The sequence below is a fragment of the Mytilus edulis genome, chromosome 12, assembly GCF_963676685.1.
Source record: "Mytilus edulis chromosome 12, xbMytEdul2.2, whole genome shotgun sequence".
In the NCBI taxonomy this organism is placed as follows: Eukaryota; Metazoa; Mollusca; class Bivalvia; order Mytilida; family Mytilidae; genus Mytilus; species Mytilus edulis.
Window position 1 is genome coordinate 10301544 of NC_092355.1, and position 25791 is coordinate 10327334.

A 25791-nucleotide genomic window follows, 5' to 3' on the forward strand; every position below is an offset into this window, starting at 1 on the left:
GAAATTTCAAGCATTTTGACAGAATGAAGTATAAACAATATTCTAACTGCAGTAAAAAAAATATACTGAAATTAATATTGATGTCACTGTAATGTTGCAGTAGAAGGAGAACCTGATATGACTTGCACACAACATAATATATAGTTATACCTATTCTAGATTGTTGAACTATTTGGATTCCTGGTTGTTGTACCATGTATAATATTTTTTTCTATTAAATCCATTTTGTATTTATTCGTGATAAATGAGCTATGCACTATAATTGATATATCAAAATTATTTGATTTAGTTATAATTAAACTGTTTTTTACCGATGCAGCACTGACTGGGTGTTTCCTAGTGTTAAGTAATGATCCTGATTTTACACGTAAAGACAACAATCAGTGGCGGATCTAAAACTTTTCATAAGGGGGGCCCGCTGACTGACCTAAGGGGGGGGGGGCACTCCAGTCATGCTTCAGTGATTCCCTATATAATCAACCAAATTTTTCCAACGAAAGGGGGGCCCGGGCCCCCCAGGCTCCCCCCTGGATCCGCCTATGACAATGAATGTTCTGAGTTCGACTGTGCATACATTCTTGATATTTTGCCCTTAATAAAGACGGTGCTTTTAGCTATAGACTGTTTGTTTAAAGATACGTATTCAATATATGAAGAACTGGAGTCTGATGAACTAATTATAGCTGATGCAAACACATTTGTTGGACGTGGTATTACTGAAATGAACATCTTTTCTTAAATTAAACTGCAAAATATCACTTGATAATGCATTAATGTAAAGCTCAATGTCCTCCCTCAAGTATGTGTGTTATTCTATATTACTTCATAGACCTCACAAGAAGCAAGACAGATGTAGAAAGAAATAACACCTTTAACACAGGAACTTGCGTCGAATTTTTCAAGATATTTTGGTCAACTATAATTTCCAATTTTACTACAGAATATTCAAAGGATTTGGATTGGTTACAACCTGAGGATGGACCCATGGAATGATTGTAGAATCGCCTTGACGATTCAACACCATGAAAGATAATTGTAGCAAGACGAAATTAAACCTGTGACGAATATTACAGAAGAAAAGAACAGAATTTGGATGGAGAACATTGTGAGAAGCACAAAAAGAGTAAAATCACAAAAATACTGAACTTAGAGGAAAATCAATTCGGAAAGTCCATAATCACATGGCAAAATCAAATAACATAACGCATCAAAAACGAATGGACAAGAACTGTCATATTCCTGACTTGGTACAGGCATTTTCAAATGTAGAAAATGGTGGATTAAACCTAGTTTTATACCGCTAACCCTCGCACTTTGATAACAGTCTAATTCTCCTTAATAAATTTTTCGTTTTTTTTGTAGGGAAAATACCAGAGGATTCAAATGTAGAGCAGTATCAATTTACCCTTCCGGATCAAATTATATCATTCCCATTTGTGTCGTCCTTTTCGGGCGCGGTTTGGTTTTTACTTTATTTTTCCGTTAATGAATGCCATTTAATTTTTTCAGATTTTATGCTTTTCCCATTGCTTTGTTTTGCATTTGAGTCCTTTTTATTTGTTATATTCTTTTGTCTTTTGTCATTTTATGAATATTTGGTAACATCTCTTTAACTTGTAGTGTTTTTTTTTCAGTCTCTGTTTTACAGTCAAAGAAGTCTTGTTTGACTATGCCAAATGCATAATATATTCGAAAAATTTAAAACATAATATAGCGAAAACGGAACACAATTACATAATTCCATGTCTGACGGTGGTGCTATTTAAATAGAAAACTAGTTTTGAAACAGAAACTAAAACTTCAATCAAAAACTTTTCTATATCTGAACAATCATTTTAAAGCACATTCTTTTAGATTGTTGTACAATTTTTTACCTGTCGTGACATAATTAGACATGCCACTTATGTTGCATTCAAAGCCGTCAAGTTGTTGTCTGCAGTTTTCAAATGCTTTTTGACCACGTCTGTTTTGACAGTTTACATCCACACATCTAACTATGTCTGTAACATAATGATCAAGTGACTTCAATAATTCATTATTTCTATAAAACTATAACGATATCTTCAGTAATTAAAACATTATTTAACTAAAATTAAGGCAAAAAACGATGTGCTAATTACATCAGTTTCAAACAAAGAGTCGATGGAGAAATTATCATTCACAATATAAAATATCAAATATATGAAATATAAATAAAGTTTATACTAGACTACCAAGTTGACGTCTGCAAGGTCTTAATCTTTAAAACAGAACAAATGTTACATGTATTTGTTGGGACCTAGACATTTCGTTTTGCTAAACTATTCACAAATATGAGTCAAACATTTGATTGAAAGTCTATGGTATTTGCTTTTTTTTTATATCAAAACCTCCGTATCATATGATATCATATTTAACGAACTTTTACTTCTAAAAAGCCACATGCTATTGTTTTTGTTGACTTATAGAATGGTTATGTTTGAAACGTTTTGTCTCATGCTTACATATGTATACTGCATTACTTCCAGCAGACATTAAATAATAAATTTACAATAAGTGCATTATACCGAACCGAGCTAGAGATAATGCCAGTGCAATCTCAAATTAATAAAAACAAAATTGATATACTATTATCAAGTAATCATTTTTTTCCAGGCTTTTAAACAATAAAAAAAATTGAACCAGCTTAAATCTTTATGTTTTTAAAATTATTGCTACTAAATCATTTTCATATCTCTATTGTGTTAAGTTCCACCCTAACATGTTTAACAGAAATTAAAAATTTCTTAAGTAGTCAAATAAACTCATCATGGATACCAGGATTAAAATTTTATATTATCGCCAGACCCACATTTCGTCTACAAAAGACTCATCAGTGACGCTCGAATAAAAAAAATAATTAAATGGCCAAATAAAGTACGAAGTTGAAGAGCATTGGAGACCAACAATCCTAAAAGTTTTGCAAAATACAGCTAAGGTAATCTATTCCTGAGGTAGAAAAACCTAATTTTTTCTCAAATATGATGTTTTTTTAACAGTTAATTTATAATTATGAACATATCAATTCTAACTCAAGTCAACACAGAAGTGATGACTACTAGGCTCAATGAGCGTTCGTTCACTTTTAAGTTCGGGCTATCCGTATGTTGACTGGAGTAATGCACATAGACACTGAGAAATTATGCTATATCATATTTTTAGTAAATATATGAGGATCAAAGAAGAACAGTTTTGATTCATCAATTATTGCATTTACCTTTCAATTTGTAGTTACACAACCTGTTTTTCTCTGAGTATGTATTGTTTTGTTTGTCATACTTTCAAATAATGTTATTGTTTTACTAGATTTTGATTCAAGAGGAATAAAATTATTAGTTAAACCTTCTAATCGCAAAAACTGCCCTGAATTATTGTTTTTTTTTTATCTTTGTTAAACTCCGAAATGTATTTTAATCATTTTACTCGATTAGGCTAAATTCAAACAGTAATCTTTATGCAACCAGTTTGAAGCTAGATTGGTAGAATGTGGATCTTAATTGCCTTTATCAGGTTTATGGTTTAACTGCATAATGATGGAATTTTACAAATTATTCAAATTACTGTAAAACCTGACTAAACCGAATCCTGCATAAACGGAACACCAGTGTAAATCAAACATGTTCTTAAGCACCGTCATATCAAAATGCATGCGTTGTGAACCTGATAAAAAACGAACATCGGCCAAAACCGAACAAAAAGTCCCGAAGAGGTTCGGTTTAAACAGGTTTCACTGTATTGCAAACTGACTGAATTTTGAATATTTTTTCATTAAAATTTATACAATCATAAACACTGCAACACATATCGTTCGCAGGTTGAATTAAAAGATCTGACAATAAAATAATATATAGACTCATCACATTCAAGTATACACTTCCTTGTTAAATCAGTAAACTTAAACATTTTGTTTTAATCTTGTGCAGAAGCATTAATTGGTTAAGATTCCATTATCTAATAATTACCTAACGTTTCTATTAAGGACAAAAATTTCTGTAATGTATAGTTTTCTGTCCTTAAAATGTTTTCCTATAAAGAGGTTCTGTCTTTCATTCATAGTCAAAACCTGATTAACTTAGCCTCTGCTGGTGGACTATTAGTCCCCGAGGGTATCACCAGCCCAGTAGCCAGTACTTCGGTACTGGCATGAACATACGGATTTTTTGTGTTATTAAAATTTGCTGTTACAAAATATTATAAATTATTATAAATTAAGGAATGTATCTCCCTCATGCAAAGCTCTGATTCCTTTTACAGATTTGGCTATACTTTTTGGACCTTTTGGATTATAGCTCTTCATCTTTTATATAAGCTTTGGATTTCAAATATTTTGGCCACGAGCATCACCGAAGAGACATGTATTGTCGAAATGCGCATCTGGTGCAAGAAAATTGGTACCGTTAATTTTATTAACATTGCAATATGGTTATCAAAATACAAATAATAAATGTCGTATGAATGAATACGAGATAACTGTCCACCACCCTAGACCAAAAGTCGTAGAAGTTATCAGATATATGCTACTGTACAACCTTCAACATGTCATTGGGTTTTATCGTGTGTTTTGTGTATTTTCTTCATTTTTTCTTTTAATTATTAGAAACAGATCCTTTTTAAAAATTTGGATGAAAAATGTGTTCATAACTTTTACCACAAACGTATTTCTAACAATCGGGTTTTTAAAAACCAACTTACGATATAGATTATAAGTTTTAAAATAGTTTTCAGCCTTTTCAGTCATTCTTTCTGTATATTGTTTACTAATTGATGTGCAAAAAAAAAAACTGCAATAAGAAATTCATAGTATGTACAAGTGGTACTTCAAATTTAATTTGCTAACATGCAATATTTTTTTGTTATTGAAAAAAGCAATTAAACAGTATAATGCTGTACTCAATGGCTGCACATATAACAATGCAAGACTATACTAGTATGGCCGGCTGTATGTACAACTAAGGTAGACTCTTTCTGTAAAATATCGATGGCCCTGAAAACGGCCGTTTAAAAGGGATAAAATTGACACTAGATGAAATTTCAAGTCATGAATGGTCTTGTTTGTTCGTCACTTGATGGACTTCTAACTTGGCCGTCACCATTTTTTTTTTATCTGACGTTAATTGACGTCATACTTTAAAGGGAGAAAACTCGTTATCATTGAGTACGACAAGGTTTATTCACCGGTGAATAATAGGATTGTTAGATCAAGGCTGCAAATTGTCGGGATATTTCACCGTTGAATAGTTGGATTATTTGTTTGAGGCTTCAATTTGTAAAGGTTATTCATCGCTCCTGTCAATTTTGGGGAATAAAAGCATCGTAATGTTTGACACGAGATTCCGTATTAGCCATTCAAGAGCTATCCTATGTGTGTAAACTAGTGAATTATCATATAGATTTAAAACAGCGAATTATTCAAGAAGTTGATCCAGACGTAAAGTTTTGATTAATGGCCGCCGATAGTTGTCTATTTGTTTTGGGTGATACAAATAAATAAAACAAAATCAAGAGGATTTGCAAAAGTTACTCACATAAGAAATTTTAAATGTTAATATAGTATTAATCACGTACACTAGTGATTTTAAGATGCCAGACAGTATAAAAGGTAGCAAGCAGTAAGTCCACTCCATTTGTGTTATCTTATTTTACGAAAAGCACGGCTGGTGTATTAAATTTAAAACCTCGTACATTTTATTAGCTATTATTCGTGTGTTGCTCTGTCTTATATGTTCTCCCATTTATTTGTATTGTAGTCCTGTCATGTTATGTTGTAATTTTGTTGTTATATTTAGCATTGCCAAAAACATGCAAACAACCAGGTTCAACAGACCATTTTTTTCTTAGAATGTCCTTTACCAAGTTAGGAAAATGGCCATTGTTATATTATAGTTCGTTTCTGTGTGTGTTACATTTTAATGTTTGTTCCTGTTTTGTCGTTGTTCACCTTTTATATTTTAAGCTTTTCCCTCAGTTTTAGTTTGTAACCCGGATTTGTTTTTTTTCTCAATCGATTTATGAGTTTCGAACAGCGGTAGCCCAGTAGTCGGCACTTGTTGTGCTGACATAAATTATCATTGATATGGTTATATTTATAAATGTTTACAAATTTTGAATTTTTTGAATTACTGAGGCTTTTCTACCTCAGGCATAGATTACATTAGATGTATTTGGCTAAACTTTTAGGAACGTTGGTCCTCAATGCTTTTGGATTCGAGCGTCGCTGATGAGTCTTTTGTAGACGAAACGCGCGTCTGGCGTATATGCTAAATTTAGTCCTGGTATCTATGATGAGTTTATTTATATACTACTGTTGCTTTTATTTAGTACATTGATCCAGTTTACACTGGTTGTAGATCACTTTAATCTAGAAAAATATGTGTAATCCCTTTAATATGTATTTCATCGCATTAGATTTTCTCAATATTTTTAAGAATCTTTATAACAATGTCTCACATTTTAGTTGTGTGGTTATATAATAATACGTTAATTCATGTATGACGGGTTAAATTTGATACTGAATATCAAACCCTATAAACGGGTGTGTCTATAAAATTAACAAAATGTCTAAACTCAAATTGAAACCATACAAAGTTTTAATGTGCGTATTGTTATGCGTTTACTTTTCTACATTGGCTAGAGGTATAGGGGGAGGGTTGAGATCTCATAATCATGTTTAACCCCGCCCCATTTTTACGCCTGTCCGAAGTCAGAAGCCATAGGCCTTTGTTAGTCTTGTATTATTTTAATTTTAGTTTCTTGTGTACAATTTGGAAATTAGTATGGCGTTCATTATCACTGAACTAGTATATATTTGTTGAGGAGTCAGCTGAAGGACGCCTCCGGGTGCGGGAATTTCTCGCTACACTGAAGACCTGTTGGTGACCTTCTGCTGTTGTTCTTTCTATGGTCGGGTTGTTGTCTCTTTGACACACTCCCCATTTCCATTCTCAATTTTAAAGACATATATGTGATCGTCAGTGTCCTATTTAGTAATGGGGAGGACTGTTATAACATGAAAAGAACAATACGCATTCTTTGTATTTTGAACTATTATTGGTATCACTCTACAAATCGGAGATGATACGCATAAAACATCTTGAGTTAGCAATATAATCATAATACCAATATATCGTCAAAATTTGTCCTTTCGAAATAAATTTTAACCGAAGTAGTTTTATGCACATCACGTCTTGAATTGTTAATTTTACTCAGGCTTTCACGTACCTTTTATGTACAGGACAGAAAGTGCATATATTGCCGTTTTTAAATATTCAATGATTCAGTATCTTTCACAAAGGAGCCAAGTACATTTGATGGTATTGAATCTTTCAAAGTTGTTAAAAAAATAATTGAATAATCCTCATTTGATCGAAGAATTTAATAATTAAAGTAAAAAAAAAATAATCTCAAAATTACAACTTTCAATTTAAATGAATGAATTAAACATAATAATTAAATGAAAAGGTCACAATAGACGTTTAAATCGTGCGATGATGAAAATGATTCCTTTATGACTAAATAGGATTTTTGATAGGCAAATTAATACATGATATTTAAATATCAATAAAGAGTTTATGTACTTTTAAATCGTTTTTCGTTTTTTTTTAAAAGAAATCATTGATTTATGTGTGATTTCATGTTATGACTATCTTATTAAAGTTTAGGTCTAGGTCATGTTAAGATATAATTGTCATTGGACGTCAGTGTAACAGTCAATCAATCAATGAATTATTTTTGTTACTGTCGAAAATATATTTCTTGACCAAGATGTAATGCAAATTCATACAAATTCGAATATCTGACAGTTTTTTGCAGTAGAACATTCTTGCCGTTTGATTATATTTCAATGTTATGTTTCTGATATAAATACAGCTTGGATAATTGTATATATGAGTGATTGAGTGAATTTGTGTGTCTCTAACGTCACGTTGTAGCCCTCTTTTATTTATCAGGGTGGTCAAAAGCCAACGAAAAATCCAATCATCTACGGCAGAAAAAAACTAACAAATAGTTTTTATCAATTTAACGATTTCATATTTTCATGTCGGGACTTTTTATAACCGATTATACGACATGCGTTATTATCATTGTCGAAGGTGGAACTGTTGCCTATTATTGCTGACATCCACATCATTTAAATTTATGTGTATAGCTTCTCATTGTCAATTATACCACATCGCCTTATTTATATGGTTCTATTAATCATTTATTATCAACGACCCCATGTAGACAGTCACACATGGTATCATGTTACAGATGATATTGCATAATATGTTTTTTTTAATAAAGAAAGAAACGCATGATCCCTACAGGTAAGATAACAGTTATACTGTGTCAGAATATACCCTACAAGGTAACAATCAACAAGGTAAATATTGCAGTTGTCATATTAGTTAAATCATTTTCTTGAACACATTATTTTTTTGTATTTGCTAAAATTGCGGAATGCATTGTCGAGAAAGCTATTTTTTTCTAATAAATTTAAGTGCACCTGCTCAAGTGAGGAGGTCTGTGCCGCCAAAACTAATATGTTTTCAAGCCTTCAAGTGCCTTCGGAATGCTATGCCGCTGAAACTAGTATTTTTTTCGTCAAGAATTTAAATGCATGTGCACAAATGAAATCCAAAGTCTTTAATGATTTTATTTGTCAATTATCATATAATAAAAGTATTAATTAACTAATCATGTACATGTATCGTTATCATATAAAACACTGTTAAAGTCATAAGAAACCTCAAATTGAAAAAAAATAATGCATATGTTTTTTTTATAACTCAATGGTTAGTTTTCATTATAAAACTTATGTACATATACTTTTTTCTGAAGAAAATTCTTTAATTTGTTCATATTTAGAAGAAGTTTACTTTATTTTAATTGCTTCCTTCCAGACAGTTATTCACCCGACATTATTTCCGTATGCAAAGTGACCTCAATGTGACCCATCTCGTAAAATTTCGGTGATCTTAATACGCATGGATGGCCTTAAAATAAACTATTATCTGATTTTACATGTTTAACATGTTTAACACGTGCTCTATGTCCATGCTTTTTTGTTGATTTTTTGTTGATTGTTGACAAACAGGTGACAATCGTTAAACTTCTGCTTCAAAACACGAACTTTAAATACCTGCCATATTTTCACAACAACACTGACCGATTGAAAAAAAAAATGACGATTATACGACATTTATTCGAAAAAAAAATGATAAATTCGTGCACAGAAGACTAAGTTTATGATGTTTGTATGCATTGGTTCAAGAATTGGAATAACATTATTTTTCACCGGTCACTCGTTTCTTATGACTTTAAGTTTAGAATTAATGTCAAGCCTTGCGATATATGTTCTATCATTGTTTATGATTTTATAAAGTAATAATTTTCGTTAGAGTAGATACGTACTCGTCTCATCTTTTTTAAAACCTCTCGTTCTATCTGTTGAAACCATAGTATGATTTGGATTTAACATTTTTGATAAGGTCATCAGAAAACCATCAAGGTCAGTCAGTTGAAATATGGGAAATGTTTATAGTATATGAGTATTATGTACGTAGATATGTATACTGCGTTTAGTTAGAACTTTTATTTTTATTTTTCTACATGTTCGATAGGGAAATTTATTTGCATTTAAGTCTTTTAAACGTATATTTCATATATGAAAAGCATTATATTTGCAAAGGCTATAATTAATGAAAATATGATATGTGGTGTATGATTAGCGGTGATGATACTGCCAAAAGATGGGTAAAACCAAAGGGCCAGTCAAACTCATAGATCGAACAAAAAATAAAAAAATGACATGACAAACAGACAAATAATAGTACACATGACACAAAATAAAAAAACAAATATCAATAAAAGAGGGACGAATGATACCAGCAGGTCATTAAAACTCATAAATCGAAAATAAACTGACAACGCCATGGCTAAAAATGAAAAAGACAAACAGACAAACAATGGTACACATGACACAACAACTGAAGAATAAGTAACACGAACCCCACAATAATAAAATATCCATCACATGACGTGACACAATTTAAAGGGACTTTGATATTTAAAAATATTCGATATCAGGCCAAGTTATTGGGTTACCTTTAATGAATTTATGCGTATACATGATTATTTAAAATTTTGCATCGTACATACATAACGACTATCATGATGTGGTATTATTGTAAATAAGGGTTCAGATGAAATGGATGTAAGTAATTATTAGTAATCGTGCAGACTTCAACAATGAGAAAAACACATACCGTATAATCTGCAATAAAAAGATTTGAAAAAGTATGGAATAAATCAATTGAGAAAAACAAACAAAACAAAATTACAAAAATAAATGACAGACATTAACCAACGACGACCACTGACAGACGCATAAAGAAATGGGCGGGGTTAGATATGTTTCTTATTATTTAAGTACGGATGTAACATTTTTTCGGATGATAGAATTTATCGAAGCCACTGTTGTGAAGTTTTTATTTCCGGGGAGTTTCACCATCCTTATAGTCAACACTTCTGTGTTGACATGAATTATTGATGATATGGTTATAATCATTCAATTTATGTTTGGAATCCACTGTTACAAACCCTCATTCAAACCAATACAAACTTCAAGCTATAATTTCGGATATTGCAAGTCACAGACTTTTCAAACTAGTTCGCATTGGAAAAGATGAAAAAGAGAAAAGATCTTTTCTAAATCTTTCCTTTGCCAACAAAGGTCTCGATGGCGTCAACCTAGGCAATATCCTTCATCATAAATTAGTTCAATCGAAAATACCTCCTTATTTCAAAGACCAGTCTGTACCAATAATTTCTTATACCTATACCAAACCTATTGCAACTAAAATTTTCAATTACAAACGCGTTTTGCAGAATCTCGATATTGACGACTTCAAGTCTAAACCTCCTGATTGCACTTGTGCTAGTTTCCAATTCATATATAATCCTGCTGGCCACGTTATTACCGGTGACCTTAACATTGTTAATAACACCTCTCTACGAAATGTGTTATCGAAAGGTCCGAAATATCGTGAGCCTAAATCCATCAATTGGAAATACAACTTTAAAATTTTGATGGACTCAGTCGAGGATTATGCCAGGCAATGGGCTAAACGTGAAAAGGAAGACGTAGACACTCTATCCGAATGGATTAAGGCAGTGAGGTCGTTAATACAAATCAGAATCAAGAAACTGAATGGGTCCATCAATGCCCATGCTACGTCAATCTTTAAAGACCCAAATGTTGCTAAACACTTATCCGACCTCCATGATAAATATGTTGTTGTCCCTGCAGACAAAGCCCCAAATAACATCGTTTTTGTCTGTAAAAGTTACATTAATTGCTTGATAAACGAATTAGGTATAGACAATTCACTTGGAAACTCAACATATACCCTCACGACACTTACCAAAGAGAAAATCCTTGATAATCATAGGTATGTTCTTTGTTCCTTTGGTATTTCAATCAAAGATGAAGAACTGGATCTTTCATCACTGTATTGGACACCTAAACTACATAAGTGTCCTTACAAACAACGGTATATTGCTGGGTCTTCCAAGTGCTTCACGAAACCTCTTTCTAAATTATTAACATCTATTTTATCAGCAATCAAAGACGGGCTTCAAAGTTATTGTGAAACTGCCTATTCTAGAGGTGGCGTGAATGTGGATACTTAAAAATTCCAAAGATCTTTTAAAGTACATACAATCTAACTCTCTTTCATCTTATAACAGTATTAAAACATTTGACTTTTCTACTTTTTTTCAAAGTATTCCACATTCCAAACTAAAAGACAAATTGAAAGAGTTAGTATTACTTTGCTTCATAAAAAAGAATGGCCAACGTAGATACAAGTATCTTGTCTTAGGGAGGGATAAATCATACTTTGTAAAGAATCACTCTGATTCAAACAAAAAATTCTCTGAAACCGATATTATCAAGATGCTTGATTTCTTGATTGACAACATATTTGTAACGTTCGGAGGACGTGTTTTTCAACAGACTGTCGGCTTCCCAATGGGAACAAACTGTGCCCCTCTACTTGCCGACTTGTTTCTTTATTATTATGAGGCTGACTTCATGCAGGAACTTCTTAGGAAGAAAGATAAGAAGTCAACAATATCCTTTAACTCTACTTTCCGCTATATAGATGACGTTCTTTCACTAAACAATTCAAAATTTGGTGACTATGCGCATGATGTGGAACGCATCTATCCCATCGAATTGGAGATAAAGGATACTACAGATATAGTTAAGTCGGCTTCATATCTTGACTTACATTTAGAAATTGACAATGAGGGTCGATTGAAAACAAAACTTTACGACAAAAGAGATGATTTCAGCTTTCCAATTGTGAACTTTCCATTTTTAAGTAGCAACATTCCAGCATCACCTGCATACGGGGTATATATCTCCCAATTGATACGATATTCCCGTGCTTGCATTTCCTATCATGATTTTCTTGATAGAGGGTTACTGCTCACAAGGAAGCTATTAAACCAAGAGTTCCAAATGGTGAAGTTGAAATCATCCCTTCGTAAATTTTAAGGACGCCATCACGAGTTGGTTGACCGTTATGGAATAACCGTTTCACAAATGATATCGGATATGTTCCTAACGTCGTAACTACAATTCCCTTCCCTTTCATGAATGTGACCTACCGAATTAGACTATTTACCGGATTTGAAATCACATAGGTAGCAATACACAGTTAGGAAAAAAACTTAAAATTGAGACTCATAATTTTTAAACACACTCTTTCCCCTCCTGTCTAACAAAGAAGGCTTTATATGTGTGTTATGCATGTATATACTTGTAGAAAGAAAATCTTCCATAGATTTGATTTCTAATGGTCAGAAGGGTGAAATATAATCCCTTTTGGGTGTAACCATGGCAACAATCTGCATTTCTTAGATACAAAATATAGCAAAAAAGGGGGGTGGACAGGTCACAAAAGTCTCCAAAATTTGGTCTAAAGGAAAATTTCAATGAATTACAGTGATACCTTTCCTGAATCCATAGGTTTATATCTATAAAGTGGTCCAAAAAAAATCATATGCTTTCCTGCTCGTTTTTCCATAAAATTGAATTGAAAAGATCGAGCGCAAAATCTTTGTTGATAAACACTACAATAATTTATAGACCTATGAACGGTACGGATAGGAAAATACGGACTGTCAATCATAGAAATGGCCTATAAAACATGTTAAAATCAATCTAAATGTTCATATAAACCCACTAAAAATCAATTTTATTGTACAAAAACTTTCATATTTAAAAAATTCACAGGGGCCATAATGCGAAACTAAACTTCTAACTGTGTATTGCTACCATAAGCAACACGACGGTGCCACATGTGGAGCAGGATCTGCTTACCTTTCCGGAGCACCTGAGATCACCCCTAGTTTTGGTGGGGTTCGTGTTGTTTATTCTTTGGTTTTCTATGTTGTGTCATGTGTACTATTGTTTTTCTGTTTGTCTTTTTCATTTTTGGCCATGGCGTTGTCAGTTTGTTTTGGATTTATGAGTTTGACTGTCCCTTTGGTATCTTTCGTCCCTCTTTTAATTGATAACAAAAGTTTTTGAAATACAAACTTTTAGGCCTTTCACCTCAGGAATAGATTACCTCATCTGTATTCGGCAAAACTTTAGAATCAGTGGTTAGTTTTAAAATTGACTGTTTTATGCGACGAAATAAAAAAAAAAGGATATCGAATTATTATTGAAATCGTGTTATTTTTTCTATTTTAAATGTCTGTAATATTCATAACATTCATTACAAGTTTTGAAACTGAATTGTAATTGTCATGTTTTAGGATCCATATTCCACACCATAAGTAATATAGCTTCGATGCAGTCATGAGTACAGATCTAGGGATACAGTGTGGCATTGGTATCTTTAAACCGAATTGTTTACAATGTTGTGCGACTTTAAAAATATTTACTGTGTTTTATTCAATATCAGCTCTGATGACGTCGACGCTATCCGTTTATATAGCATCACAGATCACAACGATAGAAAAACAGTTTGGATTTACAAGTACTCAAAGTGGTCTCTTAATGAGTTGTAATGATATTGGTTACTTGGCTGTGACTCTCTTTGTCAGCTATTTTGCAGATATATTGCATGCCCCTCGGGTTCTTTCTTTTTCAACATTATTATTCGGTGCAGCCGGAATGATTTGTGCAATACCATACTTTGTTTCACCAATGTATTCAAAAGCGATTTTGTCCAAAACTTCGAATGTAAGTCGGAGTGGAGATTTTTTCGGAAAGATGATGTCATCAGGACAACTGTGTAAAGCGTCATCAACTTTTGACCAATTAAATTCTAATATGAGCTGCAGTTCACAATCAGATTCCAATACCTCTTTAGGCGTTGCTAACGAATTCACTCCTGTAGCAATGACACTTATTGCAATTGGAATGATAGTTCAAGGGATTGGCAAGTCTCCAAGAAATGCTTTTATTACTACATATATCGACAATAATGTTAAGAAAACACAAACAGCTGTTTACATCGGTGAGTAATTCAAATAATTTATATTGCAACTAGTTGTGTTTAATTCCTAAAGATAGTAACATAGCTTTAATTTGTGCAATGTAAATATCATCTGGGATCACTTATTCCCATATCTTGGGTTCGTTACGGGATGACAATAAATTTAGAATATGTGTAACAATTTAAATAGCTATGAATGTTTAATTATAAGTAGCGGGATAAAAATAATTTTAGGTCAGGTGTAATTAAAATATAAACTTTTTTGTATTCGGCACAAAACTGAGGAAGAGCTCGGTAATACCTCTCCATTCCCCAGTTTCCCAGCCTTACACAATTAAGTTTATAATTTTCTGACATTGATTTAATATTGTATATATCTGTGATCCTATGAATAATAACACCGAGGAAAATTCAAAACGGAAAGTACCTAATCAAATCGCAAAATCAAAAGATCAAACACATCACACGAACGGATAACAACTGTCATATCCCTGACACTTGGTACACGCATTTTCTTATGCAGAAAATGGTGTTTTAAACCTAGTTTTCAAGCTAGGGGATAACATTAAATTCTTCTTCAGTCCAATGAAACAAGAAAAAATGGTGTATCTTCTAAATGCAGACACGACAAATTAGCGAATTCGACTTAAAAGTAAAACACATCGCCATGTGTATATGCATAGTGTAAATTTTCTTTTTGGGAACTTTTGGTTAATACAATTTATTTCAACAGGTAGTGTAATGGCCGTAGCTATATTTGGACCGGTACTGGGATTTGGATTTGGTGGTCTATTCAGTAAAATTTATGTCACCTTAGAAGGTATTTTTTTTAAAGAAGGCTTTAACATAACAAGAGCTATACAATCTACATCGAAGTTAGAGCAAGAAAAGACATGAAGATGCAAGTTGTTATGACACGCGTTTTTGTTTAATATCTGCCCCTCACCAGACCCTCACAAACAAATAATAAACGGTACCTTGATAACGCATGACACATTTAAATCGATATTCAAAAGCAATGTTTAACATTCCAGTAAATGACAATGTTCTTGTACACAGTTCCTTCTACAAAGTTACTTGTTTATAGCTGAAAATGTGTTTAGGGAACGTTTTACTACCAAAGTTTTCCAGTGTGGTTTATATTCACGCATTCTTGAAGGTTAAGCATATTTGTCGTTCCCGACTCAAAACATCTATTTACCGTAGTCACGAACGCTCATCCCTGAATGATATTTTTGTAAGTTAACAGTTAAAATGTCATTTATAGGTTACTATTAACACAATGTAATATGTAATATCTTTAAAAATATGGGTTTTTCATATTTTATTGCAGATGTTGATATTTCGCCACGTGACCCAAGATGGATTGGTGCATGGTGGGTTGGATTCCTAACATTCGGAATAGGAAGTTTATTAACTGCACTTCCGGTCATGTGTTTTCCAAAAAGATTTCATGTGAAACAAACCCCGGTTAACACGAAAGTACTGAAGAAGAAAGGAAAAGTGAGAATGATAGAAGGAACTAGAGGTACAATGGTGAATTATAAAATAAAATCTCAAAGAAAACAGTTGTTATCACAAATGAATCATACAAGTGTTCAATATAGCACAAATATATGCCTTAACAAATTACATACAGATTATTAAAGGCTAGTAATCGTCCAACGGCAAAATTGTTTGTATATTCAAAACAAGAACATGTTAATGTAAAATGGTGACCTTCTGCTGTTGTTTTTTCTATGGTCGGGTTGTTGTCTCTTTGACACATTCCCCATTTCCATTCTCAATTTTAATGTAATATGACCTGCATTGTATTAGACCGACATGATGAGCCAGATTGTTTTAAGGTAGATTAATACAATAACACCTTGAAGAAAAGCATGCAACCTTACTCGGACACATTTCTGAATATGAGCCGGTCAGTCTTTGCTCTCACTATAAATGCCGCTTACTTACTGTAGCTTATTAAATACCCTTTTCAAGTCTTTGTTGTAATCTGACCGAGGTTCGAACCAACGACCTCCAGCACTCGAAAATGAGCTCTATAACATATCATAGTAATAAGCTTATTCTGATCCTTACTATTGTTCTTCTGTCTTAAAGTATCAATTTGAAATTCTTAATTTTCTAAATTTCACCTAAGAACATCCTTAATACGAAATATCACAAATATATTATATCACAGCGTAATGCATTGACGCATTTTTATTTTCAGGATTTTTTAAAGATCTATTTGGACTGCTTCGTAACAAATTGTATGTACTGATCATTGTTAGTAGGTGTATGATCCTTATTACAGTAAGCGGGAGTGTTGCATTTGGACCAAAATACATTGAAACTCAATTCACATTGCCGGCTTGGAAGTCCAATTTAGTTATAGGTATCTTTATTATCCATACTTAACAATAACAAATAACTTAAAAGTTATATCAAATATTTTCCTTATCAACAGTTTAGCATCTACAAATTCACTATAGGACTATTGCGAACGGTTGTATGCAAATTGCCTCTACCATTTGAAAGTAATTTTGAGCTAGTATACCATACACATAGATATTAGCTTGAATAGAAATAAATCCAATCGGATGAGATTAGTTCAAATGGAAATCGATATTCCAAATTAAAAACTGTTTATCCTTTATATGGGTAGTTTGAAGCTTTATCAATAAACTATTAACTATGTATATCGGAATGCAAATAAGAATCTGTTTTCGACCTCTGAGACTATTCTAAGATGTTTGATCATGTCAACAAAACAAAAGCAATTCGATAAAGGCTGAACATAAGTGATGAATTTGGCTATCAATTTTAGGTATATTTGTCATATAGCTCGTCATCGGTTTCGGTACTTATATATCCTCGGATTTCAAATGTTTGGCTTTGAGCGTTCCTGATGAAAGTAAATACAGAAAAGCGCTTCGGACTCATTGAAATTATTAAACGTGTTGTTTTCAAAATTTTTTAAATGTTTTTGTTCTATAGATATCATTCACAACACATATCTCAGCAGTTATTACGAATTAACTTTGAAGTTATTGTTTATTTCAGGTGTAACCCGTATTATTGCAGTATCATTCGGAACATTCGTCGGTGGATATCTAACGTCCAAAAAGAAACTTTCGCCGCTAGGATGTGGAAGACTGATCGTTATTTTGTCATTATTCACTATTGTCCACTACTTTATACTCATGTTCCTCGGTTGTCCAACTCCCAAAATGATTGGATACGACAGGTTTGGTTGCATTTATTTTGAACTTATATTCACGCTATTATTCTTTGTTAAAGTTTATTTAATGAAGTATTCTCCATAGATATGACCAATGACAACTTCAAAGGAAATGAGTCAGAATAATATCTGATTAAAGTTTTTTGATATTTTTTTTTTAACCGAAACTAAGAAAAGTTCCATATATAATCTCGGCCATATGAGTTCTAAGACTTTTGGGATCTGTTTTGCCTTACATCATTATCACAGTAATCTTACTTACTGGTTACACATAGCTTAAATAACGAAAACGAAGTACATACACAGAACTAAATTAAGCAAACAAACAATAGACTTGTTTTGCAAAATTGACTTTAAAATACAAGCACATCTCTAAATAGTGTATAAGTCAGGGCCCGTATACCTAAAACAGCTTAAGTTAAATAAAGGGAACAGTAGTATACCGCTGTTCAAAACTCGTAAATCTATGGCCAAAAAACAAAATCGGGGTAACAAACTAAAACTGAGGGAAACGCATTGAATATAAGAGGAGAACAACGACACAACATTAAAATGTAACACACACAGAAACGGACTAAGCATTAGACAAAATCCGATGAGAATAAAAAATATAACATCAAAACCATATACATGTACATGAATTTGGGATAGAAAAGTACCGTGACACGTCTTATAGTAATGTAAATTCACACTCAAATATAAGAAAAAACAAACGACACAACGGAAACACAGTGTTAAAATGTAACACACACAGAAACGAACTATAATATAACAATGGCCATATTCTTTACTTGGCACAGGACATTTTTAAAGAACAAAATGGTGGGTTGAACCTGGTTTTGTGGCATGCCAAACCTCGCACGTTAATGGCAATGTTAAATATAACATTAAAATGACAACATATTATTACAGGACTACAATACAAATAAATAGGAGAACATAGTAGACAAAGAAACACATGAATATAATAGCTAACAAAAGGCATTAGGTTTTTAATTCAATTCGCCAGAAACGCGCCTCGTCCACACACGACTCACCAGTGGCGTCCATATATAAAAGTTCGAAAGTAAAAAAGGTACAAAGTTGTACAGCACTGAGAATCCAAAGTTCAAAAAGGTTGTGCCAAATACGGCTAGGGTTTTCTGTATGGGATAAGAACATCCTTATTATTTAGAACAATTTATGCTACTACAAACAGTAAATTTTATCAAATGAATATAAAAGATATACATGATAAAACTGAAGTATTAACTGATTACAAAAAACAAAACCTTGATACATTACGAAGACCAACACAAAAAAATAGACACACCCTACTTAGTCAAGGCCTCAACGCAAAAGTGAAAAAAGTGACGTCACATACGAAGTGGTGGAAAGGCACAAAAATTACGTCATATTTGAAATTCCGAAACAGATATCAAGTGGTATTACTAATTTATCGTTGGACATGTAGCAAAATCCTTCCGTTCGGAATAACTTTTAATTTAAGTAGCTTTGTGCATACAGGCACAGGCTTTTACATTGTAGGTTAAGATTTTATAAGTTGCATTGAAAATATATACAGATAGGTTAATGGCAACAGTTGTATACCGCTGTTTAAAAGTATGATTCGATTAAGCTAATACAAATCCGGATGTTAAACAGATTAAGAACGGACAGCTCCCATGAATTAACTACAGCACACCAGCACAACAGGAAACCACAAACGAAATATAAACTGCTATAAACGTTAAGCATAGTACGATTTCTCAATAGATGGCTTTAAAATTCGTGAACTTTGCCGAATTTAAAGTTGTATGTCACATTGTTCTGCTATTACGTCACTATCTAATCGATTGATGGATAACACATTTTTAAGCCGATTGTTCCGAAACAACTCGACATTTATGGATTTTTCTTTTCTTATCCGGGAAACAGTAGAAAAGGGAATAGCAAGCATATTTTGGTGAAAATGTCGGGAGTTAGACATCATGCAACACAGGTAAGGTTGATAAAAACCATTAAACACTAATAATTATACACATGATACAATAATACTCAAGAGCTCATATCTCTTTTTCAATTTTAGAAATTTCACCAATGCATCGGACATCTGTACAAGTAATTGCAACTGCAATTCTGAGGGTTATTTTCCTGTGTGCGGTTCGGATAACAAGAATTACTTTTCACCTTGTCATGCCGGCTGTTCTGGTACATCCAAATCACAGGTACAAGTTTAAGTAAAGAATACGACGTAAAAATGCTTATTGTTGAAATCCGTACGGTGACCTAGAGCTGTTAATTGCTGTTTCAGTTTGTTTTTTGGCTATTTGCAAAACACTGACCGTATTGAATATACAAAACGAATAGCAGACAGATTTAGACCACACAATAACCATACACTGATTGACAAACTACTTGATTTGAACAGGCACATAGAAAATGCAGCGGATGTTATTAATGAATTCCATACAAATCCGAGTATTAAACTATAACCAATGGAAATATCAAGCATAAGAGGCAAACACCACAGTCACAGATACACTGTACTACGACATACTCAAACACCAACATACATAGAAACAGACTGCAGATAAAAGCTGCTATATTAGCAAACTTCTTGCTTTCAAAATAAAGATAAAAAATGAAGCTGAATCAAACATGTGTACGTGATAATAACTGTCCCCATATCCGGCGAAATGTATGTGAAAACACAACAGAAGATAAAACTGTATTCAATTTGACAGTCATTGGCTCAACAAATCTGTACTCATAAGTAACATGCATAAAGATATAATGCATCATGAACATAAAGATATAAATTGTGCACTTATACAATGTCATGCAAAACAAGCAACATACGTAAAGAGAAACACGAAGGAGATAAGAATTTTTGTACTCGTGTTTGTTATGTTGTAGTTCATACTTGTTTATACGATAAGTACTTGTTGTTGACAATGGTCATACGATTTATCCATTTTGACTGCGCAAATTGCGCAGTTGCAACGTAAATAATTTTAACTTTATTTTTAAAGGGATTTACTAACTGTACATGTATAGATCCAACAGCGACAGCTTCCCCAGGTTTATGTTCCACTGACTGTCAAATGTTGGTTCCATATCTTGTCGTAACCTGTGTGTTTAGTTTGGTCGAATCATTAGTTATTATGCCAAGTTTCATGTTCATGTTGAGGTTAGTTGATTATTAGTAAAATTATTATTATTCATATTATATATATTATTATTTGAATCTTAATCATCATCATGTCAATTTATCTTATTCAATGCAAAATACAGTTGATAATTTATAAAAATCGAATTATTGAACATTTGATAGACAAGAATTAAAAAACAATTCAGTATAGGCGAAAGCACCGCGTCCACAATGCATTTAAACATTCTCAAATACGGGTATGAAAGAAATGTAATAATGAAGTTAAGATTGTGTATGTAGGTTATCATAAAGATATATCGAATTGAGAATGGAAATGGGTCAGAGACAACAAACCCACCAAAGAGCAGATAACAGCCAAATGCCATATATAAAACATACTAGTATTAAATACACTATATTTCTTGTTTTAGATCAGTTAAGGAAAAGCAGAAAGGAATAGCTATAGCAGTGTTCGCATTTATATCAACTTTATTAGGTAAGCAGTGCGGTTGTTTCTACATAATAAAAGAGAAATTAAGCTGAACCTCACATAATATTTCGGAAATTTATGGTACTCAATTTGTACTAAATTTTGCCGTTTTACTTTTTGTTATTTGAACGTTAATGATGAAATGATTTGTAGACGAAACCATCGTGTTGAACATGATTTAACAGCCGGTTCAATTAATTATGTATGCAAATTTAATTTCTTTGGTTACCTTGCTTGCTAGCTTAACCATGAAGTCACTATAAACTATAGTTATCACACACAAAATATTGATTTTTTTCGAAGATATGCATTTTTTTGTGATTCAGTAGATAGGTATTTCACTTGACCCATATACTTCACCTTTTAGTACTGTGATTATTTTATGTTATAAAGTGAACCTGTTGCTTTGATATATAAAAATAATAGAATCGGAACCGAGATGATGTATCAAATATTCTTGCTTTGTACGATTTTAAGACAAAATATTCAACTCTAACACGCCCTAACATAAAAAGATGCACTCGATTTTCTCTTTTCGAGATAATTATTACCCATCTTTTGGAATTTTTTCTTGAGTCACATAATGGAAGGGCAAACACAAAAATTACTGAACTAATAGATTGATATGTTCTCCGTCCGTGTTAATTTTTTTTTTCAAATCGGAGATTATGCATTTTTGTCATCCAACTTGATAGATACCAATGTCATCGCTTAACTTTGTAATAGATAAATTGAAAACTTATGCAAATGTTCTTTTTAAAATAAAACACTTCGTAATTGAGAAAACAAATTTCATTTTATTTGCTTTTATTAACTTTTTATTTTTTTTATTACTATAGTAAACATTACAGTAAGCATTTATCGCCTTCTCTAACAAAGAGCTTCGATTCTTTTGTTCTATTTCAACCGGGTTTCCGCCTGAATGTTGGAACCATATCAAAAAATTTCACAACTTTTTCATGTTTTCTTTATATCAAATTTTAAAAGCGGGAGGTTTGGCATGCCACAAATCCTGGTTCAACCCACTTTTTATTTTCTTAAAATGTACTGTACCAAGTCAGGAAAATGGCCATTGTTATATTATAGTTCGTGTCTGTGTGTGTTACATTTTAATGTTGTTTTCTGTTGTGTCGTAGTTCTCCCCTTATATTTGATGCGTTTCCCTCAGTTTAAGTTTGTAAGCCGGATTTGTTTTTTTCTCAATCGATTTATGAATTTCGAGCAGTAGTATACAACTGTTACCTTTATTTAGGTATTAAGGTATACTAGCCTCCTTTCGAGGTTGCCAAGTCCTACAGACAGATACGTTGTAGATGTTATCTGTCTAATTAGTCTACTCTTAAACGAGGGTAGTTTACCTAACCTAATAATGACTTCACGGTTCAGCTAGCAAGCAAGCTAATAAAAAATTATTTGTCTCACACTCAATGGAATCGGTTGTAAACATGTTATCTATGATGAATGTGTTTGTTAAACGTCTATTTATAAAATCTCATTTAATCTACAATATTCATAAAACGCTATACAGCCCGGGAGAATGCTTTTGGTCATATCCGTTATTTTTTCTGAATGTGTCTGATCCTCTAATTAATAACTGAATCACATATAACGGAATTTGATGAAACTGTCGTATAAGTGAGAGGTTAAGCGCTATAAAACCAGGTTAAATCCATCGTTTGAAAATGCCTGTACCATGTCAGGAATATGACAGTTGTTGTCCATTCGTTTTTGATGTGTTTTGTCATTTGATTTTGCCATGTGATTATAGGGACTTTCCAATTGAATTTTCCTCGGAGTTCAGTATTTTTGTGATTTTACTTTTTTTTCACACTGTTAGATAATCGTCAGACTATATTGGCATAATGTTTCTGTTTCCCTTTCAGGTATATGTGTACCAAATGAAATATTGAGTTAATATAATTGTACTTGTTGCCACAGCAAATGCCTTCAAAACAGGATGAAAAATTATATGTTAACAAAATGCAAAAGGAACTTTTTTTGTTTGCAATGTATTGATCATGGACTATATCATGTAAATACAAAATGTAACGGCTGAACAAAAACTAAGGTACAGCGATGCAAAGTGTCTGTTTATTTTTTTTAGCGAAATGAGATTTACAACTTTCAGACTGATAATATGTTTGGTTCACACTAAGTCTTACAAAATAATGACTTCATATTAATGCATAAAAAAAGTAAAATTCAAATAATGTTACGTCCTACATGTTGATTATAATTTACTCTACTAAAACTATCATATGTACAATACAAACCTATATAATTTTTGTAGTTTCAATTGTACATCAATTGCAAATGCTTATAAATTATCATTATTTTTTTCAATGCAAATAAGAACTGTATCACGTGTCTCGTTGGTCTTAATCGTAAGAAACGGTGGCGGTTTCAAAGATAGTTTAAAGTCTTCGATGGCTGATTTCTAGATACCATCGATAAGAATGATAGTGATTTGTGTGAATTAGTTATAGTGTACTTATCATTTTACATGTTTATTTTTTTCAAGTATAATCGTTGTTTTCTATAGATATTGTGGTAAATAGAACTTTTGTAACAAATTAATGTAAATTTTAGGTTGGTTCTTAGGGCCTGTTATTTTTGGAGAAATTATTGATATGTGTTGCAAAATATGGAGCTCTAGGTGTGGAGTAAAGGGATCATGCGCGTTGTACAACAATTTGAACTTTCGGTATGCCATCTATGGTTTCAGCCTCAGTCTGAGATGCATTGTTCTAATAGTAGAAATCGTGACCTACTTAATTGCTAGAAAGAAGACAGATTGGAGTATTGGAGAAACTAGAAGTAAAAGTAAAATGGACAATCCTGAAATACATAGTTTCATCGTTGATGAAGGGGATAACAATGAAAACAACCGTTACATGAAGACATGTGTAAAGGATAAGGAATTTAAAGAAACAAAATTTCCTGGTTAATTCTAACGAATCTCAAAGTACAATGTCTTTACATTTATGTGGATTATCATATTAACGTGTAGTCATACTACGATGTTTTATAAGATACTAACATAACATGTATATTTTTATTACAGATCTACGTCCCTGTTGTCGTTCGCCGTAATATGATTAATGGCAACATTAGTATACCGCTGTTCGGACTTCATAAATCGATAGATAAAAAACCAATCCGGGGTACAAACTAAAACTGAGGGATATGTATCAAATATAAAAGAATTACGACACAACAGAAACACAACATTAAATGTGACACACACAGAAACGAACTATAATATAAGAATGGCCATTTTGCTGACTTGGTACAGGGCATTTTAAGAAAAAAATGTAAGTTTCAATACTTACTATCATGTTCTAAAACGTGACTTGTCAAATGTTCACAATGTAAAAGTTTATTTGTAAGTAAAGGGCTTATTTTTCTCCTTATCTAAAGTTGAGAATGGAAATGGGGAATGTGTCAAAGCGACAACAACTCAACCACAGAGCAGATAATGGCCGAAGGCCATCAATGGGTCTTCAATGAAGCGAGAAACTCCCGCATCCATTATATTCTAATCTGTAAATCTCATTTGTGACTGAAAAAAGTACCCTTTTTGGCATGTCAATGAGACAGCAGCCCAACAAAACAACAAACCCTAACAAACATATAGAAATCAACCAGAACTTTAACAGTAGGCAGGTGTCTATATAAAGATAAGGAGATGTGTGGTGAGACAACTATCTATCCAAGTTCAAATAGAAGTGGATGTTATCAATTATAGACTTTCAACAATGAGAAAAACAATTGGGAAATCTAACAGCCTGATTGTCAATGATTGTAGATTTTTTTTTCACCAAAAACAAATCTGAGAGAGATGAACCGATTACCATAATTGAGCTTCAGGCACATGACTTGAATTTATGAATGCCAAACTCTCTCAACACCATATTAAATATAAACTTTAAACAGTTAGAAAATATCTTTATATTCAATATTAGTTTTAACAATGGGAAGGTGTCTTCACAGATTCAACACGAACTAAACAGTAGGCAAGTGTCTACAACATATTCATAATGAGCTATAACTGTAGACATGTTTCTATATCATATTCAACTTGACCTTTTAATAACACTAGGCAAGTGTCTACACCATACTCAACCAGAACTTAAACAGTAGATAGTTGCAAGTGTCTACACTATATTCAACATAAACTTTAACACTAGGCAAGTGTCTACACCATACTCAACCACATCTTTAACAGTAAGCAAGTGTTTACACCATATTCAACATGTACTTTAAGACTAGGCAAGTGTTTGCATCATATAAACAATACATTTAACACTATGCAAGTGACTACACTATATTCAACATGGATTTCAGCACTAGGCAAGTGTCTACACCATATTTAACCAGATCGTATACACTAGCATGTTTCTACACCATACTCAACAAGATCGTT

General features: G+C 32.5%; 1 protein-coding gene across 2 annotated transcripts; it reads left to right on the forward strand.

Annotated features, from left to right (window-relative positions):
* Nucleotides 1–8216: 8216 nt before the first annotated feature.
* On the forward strand, nucleotides 8217–24763 carry LOC139497094 (solute carrier organic anion transporter family member 3A1-like). Of its 2 annotated transcripts, none has more exons than XM_071285148.1 (10): nucleotides 8217–8324; nucleotides 13831–14537; nucleotides 15250–15336; nucleotides 15850–16044; nucleotides 16732–16896; nucleotides 17565–17748; nucleotides 19811–19949; nucleotides 20757–20914; nucleotides 21307–21371; nucleotides 23955–24763. In XM_071285148.1, the coding sequence occupies exons 2-10, from the start codon at nucleotides 13874–13876 to the stop codon at nucleotides 24311–24313; spliced, it is 2016 nt and encodes a 671-aa protein (XP_071141249.1). In that variant the 5' UTR covers nucleotides 8217–8324; nucleotides 13831–13873; the 3' UTR covers nucleotides 24314–24763. The 2 variants fall into 2 exon arrangements, with proteins under 2 accessions (XP_071141249.1, XP_071141248.1); XM_071285147.1 differs by having other exon boundaries at nucleotides 8277–8380.
* Nucleotides 24764–25791: the final 1028 nt, after the last annotated feature.